The following is a 25,971-nucleotide window of genomic DNA, read 5'->3' on the forward strand; positions in this document are numbered from 1 at the left end:
TGATTAAGTAATGAAGTGTAATTTCTTACCGGAAGAAACGAAACGCAGGAGTGAGGTGTGAAGACGAGACAGGTAGCATCGGGAGACAGCGATCTTGAGTCGCAAGCAAACAGACGCCTCATTAGCATATTTGACTGACAGCCAGTAGAACACCTGACGTCATTCGAGCAGGCGTGGTCTCAAAGGTTGAAACTTCCGTATCTGTTGGTTGGCTGCAACTCCGTAAGAAGGATCAGAAATGTGATGATTTTAATTCGTTGCTTTGTTACTAATCTAATCCATTTGAGTTTGAGTTTTCTTTTTCTTCTTCTCAAAAATGACTTCAACCCATATATAATATCTTTTATTTCAACAGAGCGCATTGTAAAGATGTTGAAATTGTTACTTAAAAAAAACATTTTAAACCATAGTCATTCGTGCATTTTGTTAAATCATCATATTAAACGAACGCCTCATATGTTTCTAGAAGCTTATTTATCAAATTGTTAGAATTCATTCGGGTTCCAAATTCAGAATTCCCCGTAACTTAAAATACGATGTACTCTTAAATGAGCACTCAATTCCAGCAAGGGGTGATGTATTCCATTAGATTTTAGACAGTAAAATAATTCATACTATTTCACATCTATTCTACCTAACTCCCAAAAGTACCCTCTGAGCAATCACAACCGATGACAGAATGTAATGTGCCTGACAATCCCTGACAAGAGTTTGGTTTCAGAAATAATTTCCTGGGAGATAATAAAAATCGTCGTTGGATGTGTTCTGGTGTGCTCAACTCCAAGCAAAATATTCACGCTGAAGGAACTGTCCTTGGGTGAACTGTTCATGGGTACAGGGAATGCATGGATAGGGTCTGCATGGGGTTATCGAGTATCATATTGTTGTACCGAACACACGTCACGTAATTCACTACGGGGGGAATTCTGCAAAGAGTCGGCTGATTGTGTATTCATTGATACTTAATCCATAAGAAAACCTTCTGGAGTTCGTTGCACTGCTAACTGAAGCTCTCGAGTTCGACTGAAGAAGAAGAGGAAAAACACACGTAACCCCATTAACCCCTTTTGGTATCCTAGCAACAGAGACGTGGTTAACATATTTCGACGTTCATCTAGACTTAGGATGTCAGACCTTTGATAACATTTACCTCTCTCAAAGAGAGTATTTCCTTCCAATTTCATCTGCGTTTCGATCGGTTCCAATTTTCTAACCCTACAGATGTGAGGGCAGGGGACTTTTAGTAGCCTGAGTACCAGCCTCCGTAGTGACCGCTGGCTCAAAAAAAAAAAAATCGCTTTTGTCGGGCTTTCTACTTTGTCATTTTTTTTGTCTCTGTTGGCTAGACAAAAAAAAAGACAAAGTAGAAAGCCCGACAAAAACGCCTAAAAACACGTCAAAAACCTGCCGGACCCACTCCAGATATTTTGAAAGCCTCTGATTACGTTTCTGTTACCAAGAAAGTTACGGTGCTTTTCAACCTCATAGCTATTAGTTACTGTCCAAACACAAGTGTGTATCTGACGACTCAAACTTTTAAAGAAGCTAGATATTTTTTTGCAGCTTGACTTGATATAAAACTTCACACAGATAAATGTGCACAATACAAAGTATATATAGTTGCAGTTTTAATTAAGTAGCAAACGAGGAATGTGAGTTGTTTTACAACATGTACAATTACAATGTATGTGGCTTCACAATGATATCCAAGCAGATGTAAGGTCCGGCTCAGTGTTTTAGACATTCTTTTGAGACCTCGGTGGGCAGTGGTTGACAAAGGAAGCCACCACAGAAAGACATATAAAAAGGTTTTAAAACATGCATAAAACACTAGGTCAAGCCTTACATCTGCTTGGAGATTAGCTTTACAACACTGTGCAAGGCACCGGTAGTATACAGCAGGCACAATGTATGAAACATGAGTATCACAATAGATAAATAATCTTCAAATACAACTCATATGTACAGATATCTTCAGCACCCAAACAGCAATATAACATCAGTCAATTAAAAAAATGACATAATACTGAACCAAGCATTCCTATTTCTCACAAAACACTTTATCTGTTAAAAAGGGTACAAAAACAAGCACTTTTAGTGAAGGCAACCTCAAGTTTCTGTAAGACATTCTTGTTACTTTGCTTCAGCATAAGGCAGAGTGGTGTTAGTAACAATGTTTAAATTATTGCTTTTAATGTGTAACAAATCATTTAGATATCACACAAAAATTGCCATACATTACATAGCCTTTTTGAAGATATGTGGAAAAGGGGGGAGTGAAGAGAGTATTTGATACAAAAATATCCCCTTATGTTTTGATTTTGATTTCTTGATATGATTGGAATAAATACAGGATCATTAGTGATCTCTATTTGATATTAGACGAGAATAAAATCAAAAGTTGTACAATTTACATGTGCATCTGATTCAGTGACTTCATGTTTTGTCCGGGGTTGAAATTGGTCACACATTTTGGAGAGGATCAACTTAATGTATTGACAGAGCAGTAGTCTACATAATGTGAATGTCACTCGGTACTGTTAACCATGTATCAACAAGTTCTTAAATGTGAGGCATGTAAGCGGTTTGGGTCTGCACACAAGGCAAGATAATGTTGCATTCCTTTAAACTATGGGATCTCCCTAACGATACACAATATCTGAATTACAGAGTGTCCACATGTAGGCATCACGTAGGGGAACCACTTGCTAACACCCTTGACTTTACCTAGATGTAGATACAGAAAACTTGAATGATAAACACTGAAAGATACATTCAAAGAAATTAATGATGTCAACTATACATGATTTTTTGTGGTAGTTCTGTGGTACAATAACTTATAAGTTACATTAGTGACATGTACCTACATCCCAGCATAAAAACTTACACAAAAATACATTATACCAACACTTAACAATTTTCCTATTGCTGTTGAATACAATTTGTTATTTCTTGATCTTTCTTTATTTCTTTATTTGAATTTACCACATGGAAAAACAAGTGGAAGGGAGGACAAAACAGGTGTATCAACACCTTTACAAGTTGTCCTCCCAAACAGATCTGTTCTCATATTTTCAGGTTCCTATGATACCATAGTTTGTTACATCATGTACAATATAACAGACACATGTCACATTTATTCGTACAAACAAGAGAGCAAAAAAAAGGCAAATTGATAAATCATATGGAAGAAACTGAAGCATAAAAATCATAAGCATTAGGTGACTACCAAGAAACACAATGATAAGAAAAAGTAATTAGTATTTTGTAGTCAGGCCACACCATTGGCATTTAAAATTAAATGGCATTCAAAATTAGGGAGAAAGGTTACATGTATCTAAAGTAAGGCAGGTATCTGGTCTTAGTTTCATTTGTTTGTTATTCATGAGAAGCTCAAACCACTTTTCATTGAGGTCATGAGGGAAGAGGTAAGGGTCAGACAAAATATAACACTTAAGATACAGATAACATCATTTACATGTAAGTCCCATACCATAGTTCAGTCTGCATTTTGACTTTTCTGACATTGAACAGACAAGAACGCATCCCAACAGACTTTGAGATTTCACCCTTTGCGATCTGTGTGTAGTAACCTCGGGTAGGGTCATCCCTCGGTGGGTCATTAGGAGTTTTCTAGAAAAATTGAACAAGAGGGAGCACACACAAGAGGCAAGGGAGCAAATTCTATGTATCTATAGAAGAGTCAATTGCTGAGTGAAAGCTGCATGCTGGGTATTAAGTTAAATCTGAAGTCAACAAGGGGGCGATGGGCTGAAACAAGAGGGCGCAGCGCCCCTCTTTCCCAATTTAGATGAACCCCTGGGTCATTAACAAGACTGAGTGGATACAGAGCCTCATCCTGAGCCGTTGACCCAAGCCTCAAGAAACCTGTCTATAGTAGCCACACGTCTACTATGACCAATTTCTTCAACGTTATTAGTACATGTAAGTTCCTTGAGTGGTCGACTATTAGACAGGTTTGACTGTACCTTCATAACTGTATACAGTATGAAATTAATAAATACACCACAATGTATTGAGAAGTCTGCTCTTTAAAATGACAGGCAACATTTCATTGTACATGAGTAACAGTTTCTTTTCAAGTTTTGCCTTCAAAATTTAGAACCTGACGACTTATAAATCGCAAACTAATCTAAAAAGGGCTTGTGTTTAATAGCTATGTGACCTTCATAAATTTGTCTTTTGAAAATACTTTTTCGCCTTCCCAATACCTTTTGAATTATAAATGTCATCTGTGCTTGACTATTGCTTTTTTAACTCCCAACGTCAGAGTGAGCAAGGCCCCCCTTCCTAGCAGCTTTTCCTCCTTATGCAAGCTCATAGTACTTGCAGCTCTTGGGGTCGAAGTAACAGTTGAGGCAGGGGTCGTACAGCAGGTCCAGCTCCTCCTCCAGCTGCTGCTCATGCTCTGTGCTGATCAGGGAACTGGGACCACTCCCTGGAACACAACGGGTACAAAACATAAGCCCAAAATATACTATTTCCTGGGTTCTCAACTTCTCACACATTTTCAAGAAGTGGTCAAGATTTTAAAGAGGTCACAAGTTTATTTCATTAATTTCTCTTAATCAAAGTCTTATCAGTTACCTGTGAATCAGTTACTGTAAATGCATTTAATTTTGCGGGGATTTGATTCTGCTGTAAGGAAAAAATGGCGTGTTCACAGTGGTTTTAAATTTGCGTTTGAAACAATAGTAGGGCTGCAGTCATAGGTGGGCAAAAAAGCTTTGCGGTGGTATTTTAAGTTTGTGCTGAACAGTTCGCCGCAAAAACCGTGAACATAAAACCACTGTAAACATTTCTGCACTTACAGTAACCAAAAATCTACACCAGACAAGAAAAATAAGACAAGAACATACACTTATCTTCCGCTTTTGCTCATTTTGAAATCTAGCATCTTGTACGCAAGGTAACAGTTACTCTTGAAAGCAACTGGATTACAAGATTTTGGAAATGATCAGATGTTTCAGACAGCATTTGCTGTCTTTTGTCAGTGACTAAACGAGTATTTGGAGTTACCACGTTTTAAACCAAACCTCAAATATCAGCATACTCTCACCTCTCAAATAAACATACCGGTACGTTTATTTTTTTTCGCCTCAATATCCGCCCGGTACTTTCTTATTTTAGACGGTACGTTTATTATTTTTTTTAAAAATCAGGATTTTGCTTACCAGAAATCCCTCTGAAATCGAAATTTTAGGTTTTTCTGCCCATATTTCCCCTGTATTTTTGCTAGTAATTCGCTATTTTTCGGCCTAGCGGCGTTGATTTCCCCACCGCTATGACCGGCGGCGGCCTTTGTGAAATCCTTGCGGCACTCGTAACATATCGGTCGATCTCGCTATGACGTTACAAAGTTAACGTTGTTTTGGGGGGGAAATAAGACGCAACACTGACATTTCAAAATACAATTGTCATGTAAATAACTTTGACAGTCTCTGTTTACATCGCATCGTAAACCAAAGCATGCTGTCAAAAAACGTGTCGAGTAGTAACGTTATAGACTTGCATAGGGAAGAATTCAATGACCGCTATCGGTAGCGCGGCGGAAGAATAATTCGTTCACAGAAGATACATTACATGTAAAAACGACAATTATAACTTAACTTCCCTTGTGATATGTGTTTTGAGGCCGCAAAATCTAACAACGGCACAAAACGAGCGGTAAACAACAGCATGTTTTGCCATCGAAACATGGCGGCGGCACCATCAGGCGTGCTGACAGTAAAACTAGCAGCATATTGCACATTACAGATTACGATCTTTAAAATGTGGAAAATATTATATTTTGCGGCAACGATGGACACAGAATTCTATCTATATTTTAGGAGGGTTTTTATTTTAGAATAACCGTAAGATTTTCCAAATTTAGCGGTAAAGGGCCGTTTCTATTGTCAATATGTAATCGGTAATTTCTTCGTATTTGCGGCCTGAGACGCTGTGCTACTTTTACAGTCGAGCTCTGTTCAATATTTTGGGCTCAACCGCCTCACAAAAACTTTGTTCTCGACGCTATGGAGCAAAAGTTAATGGACATAACCCTTTTTTTGGTGTTCACATTTGTTTTTGTTTTTAGGGGGGTAATGTCTTTAGAAAATATGATTAGGAACAATTTAGCTATCTGATGATTTTGATTATATGTCAGTAATGATAAAAGTAATGATAAAAGATAATGAAATTCATGTTAAAACAATTTTCCTTGATCACTTGCTGCAAGTTCCAAGTAGAAAATGCATATACAGTTTGTACACTGTATCATGTACATTTTCAGGTGTTGAATTTGAAGCACCGTGGCCCCCGGTTAGGGGTCATAGCGGGGAACCTATGCCCAATTTTTCAACATTATTATTATATTTTATCGAAGTGGCGAGGAAGATCATCATGATTTGAACAAGCGTACAGTTATTCTGTTCAATATTCATATACTCAATAGGTATGGTCCTAAGGCATAATTGAATAGATGCAACCTACCTGCTTATTATCTTATATCCTTCGGACAGTCGTGTGGACACAGTTTACCTCGACTGTCAACTTTGACATTTTCCGGGGGGTACTTTTATTTCAGGGGGTACTTATATTAGATTTTGAAGATTTTTTCGGGGGGTACTTATATTCCAGGGGGTACTTCTATTTGAGAGGTGAGAGTATGCTAATGAGGTGAAGACATTTGACCTACCCGGTGAGATTTCCTGGTTGTTTCCCGGCGGTTTCCTTGGCGACAGATCCCTGTGTTCCAGTGGTTTGTGCTCGCTGGGCAGCACGATAGGTGGGCTGAACACCATGGTCCAGTCCCTATAGAAAAACAGTCAACATATTTGGATAACTATGTTGATGAAGGTTAGACATCCAGGTAATAAGATACGCCAAAAATAGTTAGTTAAAATAGATAAAATTTTGAAACAGTCAGATGTTTCAGACAGCATCCGCTATCTTTCCTCAGTGACTAAGGAAAGATCTGGCAGAACCAGGTGCTTGAGTAACTATTTTAGGCGTATTTAAATAACCGACCTTTTGAAACATAGATAACGCTAGTAACTTATAAGTACTAGTAGGTTACTCTCATTGCTATGAAATGTCACTCTATAACACATGCAGAGAGCCTAGGAGAGACCCACTCATTTGGTTTCGACTTCAGCGTTCTATGGTGAGAATGTTGACAATTTTCAATGTACAGGTTTTAGGCATATGAGGTATGGCTTAACCTTCTCCCTGCTACTTAAGCAAATAACCAATACAAATTTGATGTCAAACGGCTACATGTACCTTAGCGGGCCGAAGGTTAACCTTTAATTATCTACAGCATATAAAAGTGAGCATATTGATATTGTCTTAAGTTAATATTTCTTGTACTTGAATCTTTAAATATCCTACTTGTAGAAACATTATCTGCTTGCTGATTTAATAAAAAGAATCTCCAGAAGTCTTACCTTGGATTGGACTGCATGAGTGGGTCTCTCCTGGATGACGGCAGGCGCATCTCGTCCTGGTAGTGGTTAGCCAACATGGCTGGCACCTGCAGGGAAACAGATATGTTAGTCTACACATAGCTAACCTTAAGACCCCCTCTCACTGGACCCGTGACGCGTTGGCGACCTCACTGCGACCGAGCGACTTGAAGCTGGTGTCGTGGCTACCAGTACCGCTGGTGTGGCTGTCTTTGTAGTGTCACAGTCACTATGTTTCTAGTAAAATCTACAATCTATGAGGTACAGAAAGAGACTTACCGGTGCTCTCCATGTGCTGATACTGGCATCATCATCACTAGAACTTAGCCCAGCATTGTCATAGTTGAGCCGTTCGAAGCTGGTGTCATGGCTGCCGGTGCTGCTGTCTTCGTAGTGTCACACTATGTTTCTAGTAAAATCTAGAATTGTTTATGAGGTACAGAAAGAGACTTACCGGTGCTCTCCATGTACTGATACTGGCATCATCATCACTAGAGCTCAGCCCAGCGTTGTCATAGTTGAGCCGTTCGAAGCTGGTGTCGTGGCGGCCGGCCGGTATACAGCTGGTGTGGCTGTCTTCGTAGTGTTACACTATGTTTTTGGTAAAATCTATTGTTTATGACGTACAGAAAGAGACTTACCGGTGCTCTCCATGTACTGATACTGGCATCATCATCACTCGAGCTCAACCCAGCGTTGTCATAGTTGAGGTGCTGGAAGCTTGTGTTGTGGCTGCCGCTATGCCGCTGGTGTGGCTGTCTTCACTATGTTTCTAGTACAATCTACTGATTATGAGGTACAGAAAGAGACTTACCGGTGCTCTCCATGTACTGATACTGGCATCATCATCATCCCAGCTCAGCCCAGCATTGTTGTGGCTGCCGCTATACTGCTGGTGTGGCTGTCTTCAGAGTGTCACACGATGTTTCTAGTAAAATTTACTGTTCATGAGGTACAGAAAGAGACTTACCGGTGCTCTCCATGTACTGATACTGGCATCATCATCACTAGAGCTCAGCCCAGCGTTGTCATAGTTGAGGCGTTCGAAGCTGGTGTCGTGGCTGCCGGTGCCGCTGGTGTCTTCGTACATCTCCTCCTCCTGCTGTCGCTTCAGGCTCGCCAACATGGCCGCCTCGAACGACTCGCCCATGGAGGAGTTCGGAGACTGGTAGTTTCTCCAGTCGTACTCCTGGGTCTGAGGGAACGGCACAGGTTTCAAGATTTCAATGTGGGACCATGGTCAATACTGACAGACGGAGGCCATATATATACATTAATGTGGTCATACCAAGTAGACCCAATCCCACATTTAGAAAATGGTCTTTTACCAGACTATCAAAGCTTAGTGCAAAGTCAAGTGCAATTTCCTTTCCTGAGTTGATCCAATTCCAGCCAAGGACAAGAAGGAAAACATGAAACATTAGATAAAATGAAATATTCCCTTCCATCTACATGTACAGGGCATCCAGAAATTACTTATAACTTACATATAAAGACAATTCAAACTCTACAACTGTATAAAATTCGGAGATCTAATTCCAGACCTTTCCAAGTGACATCCATCACTCTTCTTCAGAGTCACTCCGAATTTTATCCAGTTGTACAGTTTGAATTGTCTTTATATATTGTTTACCTGGATATCCAACCTTCATAAACGTACTCATAACTTACTGTAGATAATCTTGTTTCCACATCTTCCTTTGTCAGTTCTTTCAGCTTGGACACCTTGACGCTGAGTCGTGACTGGCTGGAGTTGCGACTCCTGGACCCGACCCTCTGTGACACCGTCTTGCTGAAGGTAGGAGACACCTCCACGCTGGGGACCGGCGTCGGGAGGAAGCCGTTCGAACTTAAGGTGTTCCCTGAGCTTGTTCTGTCGTTCTCGTCGTAGTCTTGGCTTGTAACACTGCTCCTTGTCTGTTGACTAATGCAGACGATCAAGTATAAGACTAGTGCAACATTAAGTAAGACAAAATATTTTACTTAACCGTTATGTCATGTCCCGACACATTCTTTGTCTAATTAGGCCAAGATACATTAAACCACTAGGGCCATGCATGTTGATTTGATTATATGGATGACATCCGCGCGCGTTTGAACAACATTCCCTGAACCCTGGACATTGTCACAAAGTCTGGCGTCTCACAGGTATTTTTTTCCGGATATTGCTATTTAACATTGGAGGCTATTCCCCTTCCTCACTCAATGCGTAGAATACTGAGGAAAACAGCTTATTTTGTACTTATCTGTCGTAAGTTAGTCAGATTGTAATCAAGCACCTACATGTAAGCCTGCTTCATTCGGGTTCGGAGAATGTCGTTCAAACGCATTCTACTCTTTACGGATGTTTGCGATGACAAAAATCCCCCCTATGATAAAACTAGTTAGTGTGGTTCACATTCGTCTATTTTCATATTGCAATAAATGTTGACTGACTCGACTGACTGCTGTAGTCTCAGCTGTTGTGAGCTGTGAGAGGAGTGAGGACTCTGGACGGGCGTGTGTCCCGTCCTCGGGCTGGGGCTCCTCAGGATCTTCTGGTGCAGGTCTAAGACGGGCTCCTCCTCGCTGCTCGAGCTGGCGTAGAAGTCGTCCTCGGGGTGTGCCAGTCGGGCGGAGCGGTCGGAGGACTTCCATTGGCTCCTCCTCATCTCGTGTCTCTCCCGAATCTGGATGATGCGACTCTGCAGGGGACAAACAGACTGTAACTCATTTGCAATAACCTTAAATGAAGTTAAGTCACACCAATTTAAGCTGTTGGTTCCAAGATTGCATTTAAAAAAATCCTGTAAATGCAGAAATGTTCGCGGTGGTTTTGAGTTCGCGTTTGAAACAATACAGTCACACAATGGAACAGCTTTTTGCCATTGTTCACGGTGGTATTAAGTTTGCAGTCAAGAGTTCACCACGAAAACAGCAAACATAAAACCGCCGGGAACATATCTGCGTTTACGGTAATAACTGAAAGATTGATGAAATAAAGGCTGAGGACGAAACTTTATGTTCCCTCTCTGGCCCACTTTTATCTTGTTATTTGGCTAACTTTCTACTTTAAGATGCTTGAAAACCAACGGAATTAATTGGTGTGGTCTACTGGATGACTTCTCTGCATGCTTTGATTTTGAGTAGACCTCTTTGTATCTTTAAAAAAATATGGTTTTCTGAATATTGGACAAGCTAAGGCTGTTTGAAAGATTAACCACCACCATATTTAACCTTCTCCCAGCTGCATAACCATTCACAATCTGGTACTTTAGCTGGAAGAAGGTTAAACATCCATGACAGAGAAGAGAGAGACCCCCATCACCCATTGCCACCTGTATCTCACAGATGTACCCACCCTCAACTGATCAAACACATCGCCGTTGGCTAACGCCGCCTTCCTCTGGACATTGATTCCATCATGTCGGGCCTATCGAATAGACGGTGGAATGAAAAATCTGTGCCTTCGACACATGTGTATACTTCTGGTGGGATCGGACCAAACTTATCAGTCTGGTCTTACACAGCTTGAACTCAAAGCACAAAGCTGGAATATCATTGCCTTAACTCAAAACTTAAGTTGGTTTACTGGTTTGCTTATAAACACAAATACTGACCAGAGCTATCTACATAGCTGATCACTAGTAACTGTTGTCATTCATTGTGCAACAGATTCTTCTTTAAGAGATGATGATTTTAACACAAAGCTTAGCTGTCACAATTTCCAAACATAAATCCATTATTTTTATATAATTGCAGTCGGTAATTTCAGCGGTTGCTCATGGAAAGGGTGTTGTTAGGGCATCTAATTTCAACATTGGAACTCAAGCAGAGTTCTTGCCTCAGTAGGAAGTGTGATCAAGTATTTGCGATGATGAAATCTTAGCGGTTGAATAGTTACTAACTGTGAAAGTTGCTAAAATTAAGTTTCTGTTGATAAATCTAGAATTTCTGTATTCCAGATATGAAATGTTAAGCCTCAGCAGCTCATTGGAAATCAAGCAGAGTTCTTGCCTCAGTAGGAAGTGTAATCAAATATTTACGATGATGAAATCTTAGCAGTTGAATAGTTACTGTGAAAGAATGTCAGTGTTCCAGATATCGAATGTGAAGCCTGCACCTCCTGGTACATGTAATTTGTTAATACAGTATTACAGAATACTGACCTTGTTATCAGAGGGGTCCAGACTGTCTGAGCCTGCCTTCCACGAAGCGAAGTGCGGTCGTGAGGAGAAGGTGAACATCGTGTCCTTCTCATCAGGACTGTACTGCTCATCCTCATGGTCATCTCTACAACACACGAACAGGGAAAACATTGGAAAAAATGAAAACGTTGAAAGATGAAGGTTAGACATCCAGGTAATAAGATACGCCCAAAATAGTTACTCATGAAAATGTTTGTCAATGAAGTTGAATTTACAGAAAAGCTGTATTTTCACTGGCTGTGACAAATGAAAAAAGGACAGAATGAAGCTATACCTGCAATTACACTAACTGTACAGGATGTACACTTATTACGCTCAATGTACAGGGGCAACACCCTTGTATGTTAAACAGATAGATATGACTTTGGACACAAATAAATGAAGCTATATCATATGTACGTGATATTAACCTTAGATACACGAATACAACCTTAAACGCTTACGATCTGCCAACGTGCTCCTTATGTATAAGTGCTCTCTTGTAGGCCAAAAGTAGTAAGACATGACCTCACCTCTCACTGTCAGCATCTCCGTCCACATCAGGTCCAGACTCCCCCAACTCCTCATCAGGACCATCTGTCTGGGGCGGGGCATCAGACGGGTCCTCCTTTGGAGGCTGTACATCCTCTAGTGGCTCCGCGGGTGGAGGATCTGTGGTAAATATATTCACAAGGCTATCATCTTATATACAGGAATTTACTTCAATGGACTTGAATAGGCATTCAAATATGCATTATCAGGTTGAGAATATTATAGTATGGAGGCTTGTGCATTTGCAGAAAATATTTTCAAATTGCAGAACAAAATTTTGACATTCTGCAATATTGCAGAACACTGGAAAAAAGTATTTCTACCACTGCAATCTGAACTGACCTCTGGTGCTCTGTGACCTTGTGTACTGCCCCCCACTGGTGTTCCTGATCCTGATCTGTCTCCTCTTCAGGTTGTCGCTGGAGTTCTCCCTGGGCGGGGGATGCGGTCTCAGCATCTCCGGCTTCTCCTGACGACCAGTCTTCTCCTCGCTCTCCTCCCGCTCCTCCCGCATGTCTTCCGCACCCCAGGTGTTGCAGCCTTTCAATGAGCCTTCTGAGGAGGACAAGTTTAAGTACATGTAGTATAGATTATGGATATGTGCTTATGAAGTTGTGCAAAGAATGAATGAATGAACGAACGAGTGAATGAATGGTAGTTACTCTGCTTACTACAAACTGTATAGATTCATCAAAGAATGATTTTAACAGGTACATGTTTGTAGACGTAGACGTACTGTAATATGATCATATTTCAGTAGTACTTGTTTGTGTCAACATTCAATATTCATGCTCTTGAAGGGAGGAATAAAGATTGGAAGAAGAAAAAAGACATAGTTACCTACATGTATACCTCAAAGTCAAAGGAAAAACATACAGGTTTTTAAGGTACATAAATGATGGAATGAACATATAAGCTACTAACTTTTATTGACAGAAGTGTTGAGGTCCTCCACAGCGCTGCCTGGGTCGGACCACTCCCTCCTGTGGTGGATCACCAGTTTGTCTACCCGGGGGCCCGTATCACGACCCGTGGGACAAGAGGTGGGGGGAGGGTCTACAGAGGGGGAACAGCAACACACAAACGTTAAATATGCACATGTACATACAAGTATAGACATACTGCAATAGACCTGGGTTTCTCCTGTGGTGTATAAAGAAAGGAAGATAAGGGAGCATTGCCAGTTTGTCTATCCTAGGCTGTCATGAATATGGGAAATCTATTTTTTAAAACGTTACATAAACAGTTTTTGCATCTAACTATTTATTACCATCTTATGAGCATTCTTTGATTAATAAAAAAAATAATCATCACACTTATCTTCCGGATCTAACTATCCCTTAAAAAATGCAGGGAATAAACAAGCAACACACACCTTCCACCTTCGTCCTGGAATGTGATGATCTGTTAGACCTGCCAGAGGCACTGCCGCTACCCTGGGCAGACAATACAAGGACAAAAGTCGGTAAAGAAAGTTCGGTGTCTCAAATTTAGCAATTCAGGAAAATCCCAGTTTGTGCTAAAAAAAAATCAAGACAGGCTTGCTGAAATATAACAGATATTTAGGTTCATTGAGCATCAACATTGGCAGCAAGGATTCAAACAAGGATCTTCTGACACATACACATGTATGCAGGGCCACTAACCATGAAACCATACAATTTCACACAACAATTCCTTAAAGGCATCCAGAGCATTTTATGAGGCAAGAAACTCCAATTTCTAGTCATTCCTACACAGAATAAGTTTCCATAACACTATACCATTACAAATCGACATTAAAGGAGCAAAGATACAATGTCGTTGTGTGGTGAGAACTGATAGAAAATCCAAGCCCTAATAGACTGATACTGACTGTCTATCACAATTAGCGGTTCGACCAATGAGAGAGTAACTGCATGTCCGTCAAATATTTGCATTTTTATGTTTTAATTTTGCATTTCTACGTTTTGACGGAGGGGGGCGGGGCTATGGTATCGGTCTATTTACACTAGGCGCGTGGAACTAAAAGATCACCATGTAGCTTATTTTTGTGCCACCTTTGAGCACTTTTGGTAAGAAATCTGCATGCATATGTGGTTGACAGAGGCATTTTTTTCACTTTCATAAAGATTACAGCAGCTACAATATTTCCAGTTTTCAAGCCTCATAAGATGCTCTGGGTGCCCTTAACCTTAACTTACAAACTCCCTGCTGCCTGACTCTGTAACCAATAGGGAATCGGGTGGCAAATGGCTACTTTAGAGTGCTGAAGGTTAAGCAACAACTTATACGGATCAGGAATGGATCAGTGCCTTCCTTACCTCTCTGGGCCCTGCCGAACCTTTCCTACTCTGTGCAGTAGAGGGGATGGCCACCCTGCTGCCGAAGGCTATATGTGTGGGTCTGTCGTCTGATACTCTTCTACTGGCATTCAGACGGTCTGGAAAAGTACATGTACAAAATAAGATATTCAAACCATCAACGTTAGAACAAATACATACGAATATTCATTCTTCTGGATCCCCCGCACCATCCCCCAGTGGAATACCCTGCCTGGCACGGTAGTGACGGCTCCCACCGTCGGGTCGTTCCATGCCAGGCTGGAGACCTGCCTTCCTTAGCCTGGGCCCTCCTCCCCCCCTACATTGCCCCTTGCTGGGTCATCTGGGGGTACTTAAAGTTGAAGTTGAAGATCAGCATGAAAGATCAAATGTGTTGGTGACATTGAGCAAACAAAATAACATCAATCTAATCATTGTCACTTACCTTTCGATTATCTGTGCTTAGCAAAGTTACATTAAAGATCTTCATTTATTTCTTAAAGATAGTTTCTATGGACAAGGCTTAAAGTATGATACTGTATACATAGTACATTCAGTATGTGTGTTGCCTTGTAAGACCTGTGTATATACTTCACCTGGTGTTTCTGTGGAGGAGGTTGGTCTGGAGGAGTCTCCCCGTATTTTCCACTCTGCTTGTCTGATCTTAGTCATAGTTAAAACCTGTAAAATTTACCAAAAAAGTTAGCAAATGTACATGTATGTAAGATACATGAAAGTTTAAGATATAAACAGAAACATGAATGCAAAATTTTGTTTCTGGTAAAGAAATTATTATCATTTTTATGATTATTATAATCTTTTGTCCTGGTTCTTAAATCAACTGTAAATCACATATCATTTCAGCCGGTACAGTGGAGACCAATCAATCATTCACCCTTTCATTCCTTAAACCCCAGAAGCCATTGTCTGACCTGTGTGCACTGTTCCACCTCCCTGCTGAGCTGTAGTGCTCTGGGGATGCTGTCTATCTCCACATCAGTCACGGGGTCACACGAGTACAGCTCTGGGGGAAGAGACACACACAGAATAAATCATACTCATGTACAGTTTTATAGGAAAGAGGGAGGGGGGAACACTGAGCTGTAGTGCTCTGGGGACGCTGTCTATCTCCACATCACTCACAGGGTCACACGAGTACAGCTCTGGGGGAAGAGACACTCACAGAATATATCATACTACAAAGTCATGTACAGTTTTATAGGAAAGAGGGGGGAACGCTGAGCTGTAGTGATCTGGGGATGCTGTCTATCTCCACATCAGTCACGGGGTCACACGAGTACAGCTCTGGGGGAAGAGATACATACAATAAATCAGACAATACCTTTGTAGGAAAGAGGCGGAAGAGTGGGGAAAGATGGCAAGGGAATACAGATAAACGACTTGACCTGACAGAAAAGAGACACAGATAAATGGAGGGGGATATCTAAAGGCAAAACTGAATACCACTGGTTGAGGATCAGACTTTTTAACATAGAGAATTAAGATCGGTACACATGACTCTAAAAGTTCCAGGTCACATGACGACCCATTCAGAGCTGGGGAAAAAGGGCGGATGCAGTTTGAAAGTCTTCTCGCCGAGAAACTTTTCTGTGTGCCAGTCTTAATTCTCTATGCTAAATGAATAGTACAAATGCCTTTGTACTTTGTATATGCTTCAACTCGCTGAGTATGACCATGTATGTACTAAGTCTTGGTGTTGCAGATTTAGTACATTGCTAATGTTTTTACAGGTTTTCATAGTTGCATACATGTTAGTTTCATAGTTTGTACTAATGCTGTATGTACTTAATATGGACTTCAACTTTGAAGAAAAGAGATATAGAATTCGAACGAGTTAGGGAAACACAGACTTGCTATGGCACTGAGATCTACCGCTCAAACTTTTTCTTGCGTAAATGCTACTAACATGTCAGTGTCACCAGCTTGATCAACCCACAGTGGAGGCAGAGAAGTACATTTAATCTACAGTAAACATACATGTATCCTTCACAACCTACCATCATCATCAGTCGTGTCGGGTGGTTGGGCCTTCATCGTGAAGACCTTCCTGATCCGACAGTTTGCCGACAGCGTCAGACTCTCCAGCGCACGGAACGTCTGGCCGCGGAAATTCTCCCCCACGAGGGATAACAAGTCCAGCACTAGGTGGAGCCACTGGAAATATTAGGAATTTTGTGTTTACAAAATGTCCAAAATACATCAGCTTTATATAACAATAAGTGATGTACACATAAGCATGTGCTAAATACTGAAAAAAAATTATAATAATGCATTGATGATAGCAACTATATGCTAGCAGTAAGATTCTATGATTAAAATCTGTCATTTACAAAGATATATTTTGTCAGCTTATACATAAGAGGCATACAGTCATGTACATTTGTGTACAAAGGGTTGTTCTCAATCAAAGAGTAGGAGGAAAAGACAGCACAAAACAAAAAAATCCCTCCCCACATTGTGACAAAAATGCCGGGGGGATGTTACACAAACAAAACCATGTCAGCAAACTCAATATCTACCAAATGATGGTAACCAAAGTCAAAATTGTCAAAGAAGACCACTCAGAGGACCGAGAGTATCTGGTCAAAGTGGACAGGTGGTCACTATAGACAGGATTCTTTTAAACGCTTGTGACGTTGTGTCAATGGGAAAAATTATCCAAGGGACCACCAACAAGTGGTCACAATGGCCGAGACAACTTGATTTGACTTGGCTGGTAAAGAAAATGTGTTTCTTACCACTTTTTTCCTGAGAATTGTGAGGGGGATCTTGGCATGTAGAGGGGTGGCAGCTATCTCCCTCTGACAGGTGGACAGCAGGATTCTCCTCTTGTTGTTTGCTAGATCAGTGATTCTGTAGAAGAAAAAAACAAGCATTTACTAGTAGATTAAAACTGCTTTGTGTTCATACATGTATGTTTTGCAATGTGTGGTACATGTACATCTGTTGGTTTTTAGTCGGTAAGGATCTTGTGGGCAACACACCCGAATTTTGTTAAACATAGCCTTTATCTGAACACATGCAAATTGTATATCTTAATATCAGTATGCAAATTCACCTGACATTTCCGCACACACCTTGACATTACAAAATGTAGGAGGAGCAGGGATTTTATATAATAGAGTGTGACACTTGTGCAGATATGCCTTTGTTCAAGACAGAACTGGTACTGTAGCATTGACAGACAACAGAGCAGCACCAGGTAAACCTACCCCAGCTCCACGGAGAAGTCCTGTCCCAGAGGGATGTAGATCTGGAACACCAAGTATCTCTGTACAAGGAACACTGCAGAGGGAGGGCAAGGAGGGAGACATCTTAAACACTATCTCTTAAACACGAGGCGAATCTGCAGGATCTAGATATAGACAACACAAGAAATTCTTCTTTTCTGTCCTGCATTTAGGTTTGATCGACTCACACCAGGGAGGACCCTTCTTATTGATAAGTGTGATGGGTTCTTTTTCGTGCTTGAGTTGAGGTGTAGCTCTCCTCAAACATGGGATCTCTGGCTTCATGTCTCATACGAAGGCTTGCAACCCCTTCCAGTAGCATACATACTTAATCGTTCTGTCAGTCTGGTCTTACACAGCTCATACTCAATGTGCAAAAGTAGTGTGTTACACCTTGAGGCAGTCTACTGGTAATGCAATACAAACAAACAAACAAACATTAACCCTTGTCCTGCGGGAAGCCTATGTATAGGCTCTATGTAGAGCCTGTATGTGGGTCCTGTATATGTACGGGTTGGGGGTATTTTTCAGCTGAACGCATCACACCGCAGCAAAACGAACCGAATGCAGAAGTAACAATGGCTACAATGCCACTTCAACGCACAAAAAGTGAAGGAAAAATTAATCAAATAAATTGTTGGGTAAAGAACGTCAGCAAGACATGGGTTAAGAACGGCCCCTCTACTCACGTGACTGTTTAGCGTCCTTTGGTATCTGCATCTTGGTGGTGGTACTGCCCCCCTCCAGGGTGTACACGTAACTCTTCACATCCTTGTCAAACACCTTCTGGATGGACGAGGCTCCTCCTGTCAGCTTCCACTTGGACACAGGGTCCTTTCCTTGGGCACTGAAGATCTCGAAGAACGGCCCTCCCTATGGGTGGAAAACGCATACTGTTCAACATAAGTAGTCAGGGCAATGTATAATAGATGAAACTGCACAGGCAAACCTGTCTACAAGCAGGTTCAAAATTTGAACTTTGCCTACTTTGTAGTCCATGCTTAGTACCAGTGAACGCTGTTTTTGTTTACATCCAGGGTATACGAGTATTACAACATTGATAGGCAAAGTGACCTTAGAATTTGTAATAGAAGATTAGACTACTTATTGATATTCAAATTAGCCAATCAAATTATTAATCAAGATGTAAATTAATCTTTTGCAATCGACCTCTTTTATCTACCACCATCCTTACTTAGTAGTATGTAGGATGTAGAGGTTGTCACTTTTGACTGGTCCAGGTTTAAGTCTTTCACTGGGTCATATCTATGTGTCTATAGACCACAGTAAAAAGATTCTAGTGCAGGTACATTTGTAGTTATGGAATGTGTGTGTCATCTTTGCTAGAAGAAGAAGAAGTCAACTCACCTGATATTCGTTCTTGAACATGTTGGGTTTGGACGAAACTGCACTTCGCTTAAGTTCGATCACAGCGTCCCACGCTATTCAACGTTATACATTCTGATGAGCCATACTTCCATCTAGAAATCTAGTAGTTGACGTTTGGTCGTTCTGTCTAGTCGGCGGGGCATCAAAGAACATCAAATTTCAAAACATTTCAACGTCACGGTATGGCTCCGGACAGAAACACGGCTTTGTTTGGTCCCTAGAATTGCGAGGATAAACGTAAGAACTATCCTAACTTCTTCTTTAAGTATTCATAAGCCGTATGAAAGACAAATCCCGCCCAGTTGGCCCTGACCTAACGAAATGTGTCCGGTCGTTCCTAGCAACCAGCAGAAATTTCGATCGACGTCCGCCATGATGGATGTTCTTACTGCGCACGCGTCTAAGGGAACAGGATCTTAGTATTTTCCCATGTATGCAAATAAGAAATATGCATATATTACAATATCTTTGATAAGATAAGGCATGTATCTATTTGGAACAGGTCTCTATCTTCATGCCTACCTTTTCCTGCAACGAACTAGAGGTTCTGACTAGGTAGGTAGGTAGAAATGTACGACATGGTAATATATGCTTATGTACTTATTTGCATATATGGGAAAATACCATTCCACCACAACGAGGCTACCAACATGTCGGGCAGAGCAGGTACAGAAAATTGATCTCCGTTTCATTCATTGTTTTAACGACTTTTCTTTGGTTTGTCGTTTGATTGGGTTCTTAGTTTTCTTGTAGTTGATGCATGGGCATCTTTCCTTTCTCAGGAGGCAAGAAGAAACCGCTGAAGCAGCCCAAGAAGGGACCGAAAGACCTGGACGATGTGAGTGGGCGCGCGGGCTTGGGTTGGGTTGGCGCGCATATGGCCGCTGGAAATATATGATGACTCTGAACATTCCTTTATCGTAAATCATATCCTGATCTTAATCTTAGTCACGTTTAAGACGTTCTGCATTGTTAGGAAGACCTAAGACTGTCTTTATACCGTCTATTTGGCTATTACAATCGCGGCATGATTTCCGCTTTGTGATGCAGTTTGTGTGAGTAAAAGTGCATATGATCATAGTGAAATCACGCCACCTAGCGGCCTCCCTGCTGTGTTACATCTCCAAGCAGATGTTTGGGTAGAGAAATGTTTTCTAACGGCCTGGCATCTCTGACACCAACCTTTGGGGCAAAGGACTGTCCGAAAACCCAACCAGTTAGAAATTGAATATTACCAGGACGGTATTTGTGAAAACAATAAGAAGGTAACCAGAGATACAAACACACAAGTAGCAGACTTCACTCCCTTCACATTGTTGTAGAGCCCTTCACATAACAATTACCCAGATTCTCTTTTAACTTTATCAAAATACAGCACAACACGCAATACAAGCCTTTCAGAATTTTGCTCCAGTTGGAAAATAACCAATCAAAGATCTCATACCCTCATGCAATGGTTTTTGTGAATTTCTATTCTATTTCTATTCATTACAGCGCTCGTGAGTGCGACTCGCACACAATATGTATGCGACCAGTTTTTTGAGAATGCGACTAGATTTAAAATCACGGTCGCACGGTGCGACTATCAAATATTAAGACCTGCACCTAGATAATAGGTGCAGAACTAAGCGGTAAGCTGAAAAATAAACATTAGGTATTCAAAAGCTACCGCGAAAATCGCCGGTGAATTTTCCATCTTGTTCCCACACCCGCGGTACAAAATATGTCCGTTCCAAGTAGGTATTCCAACGACGCTACCGCGAAAATCGGCTAACTACCGCATGGCGATCGGTAAATTTTCTACCATCTTCCTACACCCGCGATACAAAAACTATTCGTTTCTACAGGCAAAGTCACCCATAAAAATAAAGAATATAACTTTCTCTTTCTCGTGATGTGTTTGTTTATCTTGTAAAATGTTTCAAACGCCAGAAATTTACAGATGAAAACGGCGCGGCGTAGCGCGCGCGGCCGTGATTCAAAACATGGCCAATTTCACTTCCGCCTGCGTCTTAGACCGCAGCAGAATGAGCCGATTACGAGCTTTAAATTGGTACCTGGAACAAAGGGAATTAATTTTTTGAGCATTAAAATTCGATTGTAACGAACTCTTTGATGATAAAAATTACCACCTTAATTTTTCTTGTTCTTGGTGTCAAAATGACGGCAAGAAACAGGGCTACGTTTTGATGTAATCGACATGTTTATATCATGCACACCGGCGAGGCGGCGCTCCTTTTCTCGATGGAGGTGGCCCTGTGATTGGATGGTCGCGCCGCGCGGTCCTGACGCGCGAAATTTGGACTAGATATTTGACTGGGCTGGCACAAACAGATCATTTTTGATACTATTGAGCAAGAATTTCAACGTTAGAACATTAAAGCATTTTTGATTGTTTGTAGACAGAGGGTGGGGGTGAAAAAAAATGCCAGTAAAAATGTTTTTAGGGTTGAACTTAATGCCAGCAGTGAAGTTTAAAATCATGGAATGGGACTTAATTTGTTTTGGTCATGAAACCAATAGCTAAGTAACAGAGTTATCTATTTATTTATCATTCAAGGATATGTGCATCATTACTTGCCTTGTTCCAAGTAAAAAAATACCATTGTGTGTTTTTCAACTTGTTGAACTTGAGGCACCGTGGCCCCCCGGATAGGGGCCAGCCGGGGAACCTATGCCCAATTTTTTCGAAAATCTCAATACATCACTCAAGCTTATGTAATTTTTAATGTCATTGCAAATGGTCATGTGAATCATTGCTTGCCTTGTTCCAAGTTGAAAATACCATGTGTATTTTTCAACTTGTTGAACTTGAGGCACCGTGGCCCCCGGATAGGGGGCAGCCGGGGAACCTATGCCCAATTTTTCTAAAATCCCTCTACACAGATATCATTCTTCCCCAAGAACTCACTAGATTATATACCACACATTGCCAGTTGTTCTGCACCATCAATGTAGGCTTTATATTTTATGATCTATTCAAATACTTTATTCCAGGTTGTTAACATTGATTGATAGGAGTATTACTTGGTATGGCCAAGACTTTTCTTGTTCTTTCAACTTTTTGTAGTGGTGCTCCTAGATTTTTGCTGGTGCCCCTAACTTTTTTGGGTTAGGGGCACAGTGCTCCTAGACCTAAAAGTTAGTCTGGAGCCCTGCATTATGATCAATATGAATTTCTAACTAATTCTGTCCATGCATGGACAAGCCTGTCGCACTAACTTTGGACCTGGGTCAAACCGTCCTTCCTATCCTGCAAGTCTCCATTTACACCGTTTTCCGCCCCACTTAATAACACTGTAATATTCAAATACATCATAACTGCAAACACACACCAGGACAAACAAACACACTGACAGAAAACAATTTGTTTGTTTGATTTTTCACAAACATGAAGTCATGTTGGTCTCACATTACAGGAAGACCTTGCACTCAAGCAGAAGCAGAAGGAGGATCAGAAAAAGTTGGCTGAGATGAAAGCCAAGGCAGCGGGAAAGGGACCTCTGGGTGGGTAGTGTTCATGTATTCATTCATTTTTAGATGCATGTAGGTCTATTGATTCCGATGAAGCATAACATACATCAAAGATTCTGCATGAGATCTTCTAACCAAACTTCAAGGATCATCAAAATATTTAACAATCTTGCTACGCTACAGTGTTTTTTTTTGTTGACGTTTCACCACACCATACACATTCTTTTCATGTTTTCTTTCTAGGTGGAAGTGGCATCAAGAAATCGGGGAAAAAATGACACCGGCTTCTTCACCTCCTGTCAGACAGTCGTTCAAGTTGCCTGTACTCCGAATCCAATTTCTCCCAACCCCCATAATATGATTCACCCCCCTATTGACATGCTGCCTTCTCTACCTACTCTTAATGCATTAGTCAGTTCTGGAGGTGGCAAGAAGAAGAAATAGGCTTTTGATCAGTCTCATCACATCATGATGACATCGTAGATAAACATCAATAGACTTCAATAATCTAATCAAACCTGTTTACCACAGTACACTTGTGTATACCCCATAATTCATTAAGACATTGTCTACAAAATATGTACACCATGATAGTGATACATCCTGTACTGTCTTACCCTTTGAGAAACCAAGTTGCAACAAAATGTCTTGCTCCATTGTTCTAAACTGTTCCCTTGTTATCAATTAAAGCAAGTTTCTTTTTACATATTTGGTACTAGTAGTGTCGTTTTAGCAAATGCCTAATTTCTTGATAATAGTATAGCCTAAGTCATTGATGTCTTCATAAGGCGTTCAACTCCTCTTGATGTACAATAGTTCAGTCCTGTAGCAATGGGATGCCGGTCAATTCGAACCATTACCAACTCTAACTAACCCTTAGGTCGTGTTATTGCTCCAACCCTAATCCAACACCAAGCTCGAGTCCTAACCGTAACAATTGTCACTGGTGTTGGTCGGAGTTGACTGGTTCGAGTTTGTGATGGTCTTACTCGACCTGATTCCGAAGCCACGTCTACCCCTGAAAACCTTGGTAATGTGAAACTTTGACAGACAAAATGGCAGCGTGCCCAGCTGCAGCCACACTGTCACTGATGTACAGTCACTCTAGCCTCCATAGCAGGTTCTACCGGGTATTGGGGGGGGGGGGGGGGGTGGGGGGCTTATTATACACTTTTTGCAGCCAGCCCATCAGCCAGCCTGAAACCATCTACGGGCAAAATGGTTTCAGGCTGGCTGATGGTTACGGGCTGCCTGCAAAATGTGTATTATAAGCCCTCCCAAAATGCTATGGAGGCTACAGTCACTCCACGCTGGCTAAACTGGCGATTTTGATGTACAGTGCACTAGTGGGACTGTTAGTGTGCTCCTGGAACAGTGGGTCTAGTACATACATGTAATCCTAACTGACACTCCATCTGTGAAGAGAGAGTTGGCTTGTTGATGAAGTGGATGGTGTCCGGTAGCATAATGCTAGCCCACCCCGACCAATCGACCTCTTTGAAACTCGAGGATTCGAATCAGCCATGACCCGACAAATTGCTTCCTAGTTTGTTTAACGACTAAATCTGGCAAAACAAAGTCGGCAGTGAGATGCTTTTAAAAGATTTTTTCAGATTGACAATTTTGGCACTTTGGAAGTGACCATGTTTGAAGAAAAGCAGTAGAAACTATTTTTTTTAACGTTAAATCACGGTCAGCTTCTATCATTTCCAAAGTGCCAAAATTGTCAATCTGAAAACATCTTTTAAAAGCTGACACCTTTCAGCATCTCACTGGCGACATTGTTTTGCCAGATTTTGTCGTTAAAGCAAACTAGGAAGCGATTTGTCGGTCATGGCCGATTCGAATCTGAGTTTCAAAGAGGTCGATTGGTCGGTATGTAGTCCGGAGTCAGAGTTGGTGGAGTAGAGACCATTGCTGGAATCGGACCAAAAATAACAAGGCTGGACCCGAGGCTAGCATACTGCTAGCAGTCGCTTATCCCCAAGCAGATATTGGGTAGATAATTGCAAAGTTTCCTCACCGGCCACTAGCTGACAGTCCTCCATACAGAAAAGCCGGCCATTCATAAAAGTTCAAAATATTCCACACCAATATATGCAATATTACTGGCAGGGTCTTCAGTTCCCAGTACAGGCCCTGGTAGAAGGGCTTGTTGATGGAATGGTTGATTGTGATCTGTTTTTAAAACATCAAGCTGGACAAAATAACGGCGGGCAATCTCCTGAAATGTGATTTGAAACTCCCCCATTCCATGAATCTCGCTGCGACCTAAATTGGATTTATGTGTATAAGCCTTGATTTCATTTCTGGAATATCTTGCAAAATAGAAAAGTATGGCTGAAAGGACAACAAAACACACAAAGCATGAAAAGATTCATTTTTCATCTATGAAATTCGTTGAGCGCTCGGTGAAATTTAAGGTCACCGTCCTAGTGCAATGGGGTATATTCTGGGTACTGAACTAAGTAGGTGGTTATGGATTACATGAATGGGACTGTGACTGTGACGGCATCCCTTCTCCATAGAGGCCTGTTCACACTTGTGTGTTTAGTCAAGTCCGTATGAGTTCTATTTATCCATTTATATTAATTTTCAATAAATACGGAGATGCATCTAAGTTAGACAGAATTGTTTTCAAGAGAACATACGAGAACTAATGAAATAGGTATACTTGGTTGACATTACTTTCTCCTACATTTTATCTATTGAATTGGTCCAGACCACGAGGATGACTGTTCTCAATTGAGAACACCAGAACTGTTATAAATAACCTGTTAAAAAAAGAACGCGCTGCTTTCTTTACATCATCTCGTCTGTTGTTGACTCTTGGACAAAGTCGAACCTGGCGCGACCTGTAGGTTCCCGCCATGTTTGCGGTCCTTATCGCAGGAGAGGCGACACTTTGCCCGACCTGATACCAATGCAATGGCGGACGATTGCCTCGTTTGCAGGCTTTCTAAGCAGCGCCGGTGTTTATTTTCTGGGGGAGCACTGATTCGCGATTTTCAACATGTTATCGGGACCAGGTTCGTTTGCTGGAGAGATCTTTTTTGCCACCCGTAGCGAAATACTCTGGCCCCGATATGTTGAAAATCGCGAATCAGCGCTCCTCCTTAAAACAAACACCGGCGCAGGAGGAGCGCCGATTCGCGATTTCTAACATATCGGGGCCAGGGTCTTTTGCTACGGGCGGCAAATAAGATCTCTCCAGCAAAAGAACCTGGTGTATGTTTTATTTTTAACTAATGCAACTGTATTTTATCATGTACTTTCGCAGCAAGGCTGGCCCCTTATAATAGCAATAGCTAGTCGGGCAGCCTTGGCTGCTGTACATTGTACGCAGCCGAACAAATAAATAAATAAA

The 25,971-nt window shown here is 41.3% G+C and overlaps 2 protein-coding genes and 1 long non-coding RNA gene across 7 annotated transcripts; 1 reads left to right on the forward strand and 2 right to left on the reverse strand.

Moving 5' to 3' along the window:
• Nucleotides 1-1,615: 1,615 nt before the first annotated feature.
• LOC136434617 (protein CFAP20DC-like) lies at nt 1,616-8,192 on the reverse strand. Of its 3 annotated transcripts, none has more exons than XM_066427521.1 (4): nt 8,111-8,192; nt 7,452-7,537; nt 6,701-6,816; nt 1,616-4,459 (listed from the first exon to the last, which is right to left on the reverse strand). In XM_066427521.1, the coding sequence occupies exons 2-4, from the start codon at nt 7,526-7,528 to the stop codon at nt 4,329-4,331; spliced, it is 324 nt and encodes a 107-aa protein (XP_066283618.1). In that variant the 5' UTR covers nt 7,529-7,537; nt 8,111-8,192; the 3' UTR covers nt 1,616-4,328. The 3 variants fall into 3 exon arrangements, with proteins under 3 accessions (XP_066283618.1, XP_066283616.1, XP_066283617.1); XM_066427519.1 differs by lacking the exon at nt 8,111-8,192 and adding an exon at nt 7,924-8,039; XM_066427520.1 differs by lacking the exon at nt 8,111-8,192 and adding an exon at nt 7,749-7,861.
• A 190-nt stretch (nt 8,193-8,382) lies between these two features.
• LOC136434615 (protein CFAP20DC-like) lies at nt 8,383-19,535 on the reverse strand. Of its 3 annotated transcripts, none has more exons than XM_066427517.1 (17): nt 19,110-19,535; nt 18,431-18,614; nt 17,724-17,796; nt 17,250-17,364; nt 16,509-16,665; nt 15,423-15,514; nt 15,087-15,171; nt 14,491-14,609; nt 13,563-13,623; nt 13,112-13,243; nt 12,530-12,739; nt 12,169-12,307; nt 11,618-11,741; nt 10,810-10,881; nt 9,906-10,153; nt 9,141-9,393; nt 8,383-8,664 (listed from the first exon to the last, which is right to left on the reverse strand). In XM_066427517.1, the coding sequence occupies exons 1-17, from the start codon at nt 19,128-19,130 to the stop codon at nt 8,398-8,400; spliced, it is 2,352 nt and encodes a 783-aa protein (XP_066283614.1). In that variant the 5' UTR covers nt 19,131-19,535; the 3' UTR covers nt 8,383-8,397. The 3 variants fall into 3 exon arrangements, with proteins under 3 accessions (XP_066283614.1, XP_066283613.1, XP_066283615.1); XM_066427516.1 differs by having other exon boundaries at nt 12,530-12,742; XM_066427518.1 differs by lacking the exon at nt 10,810-10,881 and having other exon boundaries at nt 12,530-12,742; nt 19,110-19,534.
• A 128-nt stretch (nt 19,536-19,663) lies between these two features.
• LOC136434618 (uncharacterized) lies at nt 19,664-23,312 on the forward strand. The gene is made up of 4 exons (XR_010755772.1): nt 19,664-19,796; nt 19,913-19,968; nt 22,550-22,641; nt 23,021-23,312. It is a non-coding gene; the product is annotated as an uncharacterized lncRNA (long non-coding RNA).
• Nucleotides 23,313-25,971: the final 2,659 nt, after the last annotated feature.

Source organism: Branchiostoma lanceolatum, chromosome 5 (genome assembly GCF_035083965.1).
Source record: "Branchiostoma lanceolatum isolate klBraLanc5 chromosome 5, klBraLanc5.hap2, whole genome shotgun sequence".
Taxonomy (NCBI): Eukaryota; Metazoa; Chordata; class Leptocardii; order Amphioxiformes; family Branchiostomatidae; genus Branchiostoma; species Branchiostoma lanceolatum.

Coding starts and splice junctions, on each gene's coding strand:
- LOC136434617 (XM_066427521.1), bottom strand. CDS start 7,528: ATGTTGGCTAACCACTACCAGGACGAGATGCGCCTGCCGTCATCCAGG. Junction 6,817..7,451: donor CTCATGCAGTCCAATCCAAG/GTAAGACTTCTG, acceptor GTTTTTCTATAG/GGACTGGACCATGGTGTTCA. Junction 4,460..6,700: donor CAACCAGGAAATCTCACCGG/GTAGGTCAAATG, acceptor GTTGTGTTCCAG/GGAGTGGTCCCAGTTCCCTG.
- LOC136434615 (XM_066427516.1), bottom strand. CDS start 19,130: ATGTTCAAGAACGAATATCAG. Junction 15,515..16,508: donor CGACACGACTGATGATGATG/GTAGGTTGTGAA, acceptor CTCTTCCCCCAG/AGCTGTACTCGTGTGACCCC. Junction 11,742..12,168: donor GGAGATGCTGACAGTGAGAG/GTGAGGTCATGT, acceptor CGTGTGTTGTAG/AGATGACCATGAGGATGAGC.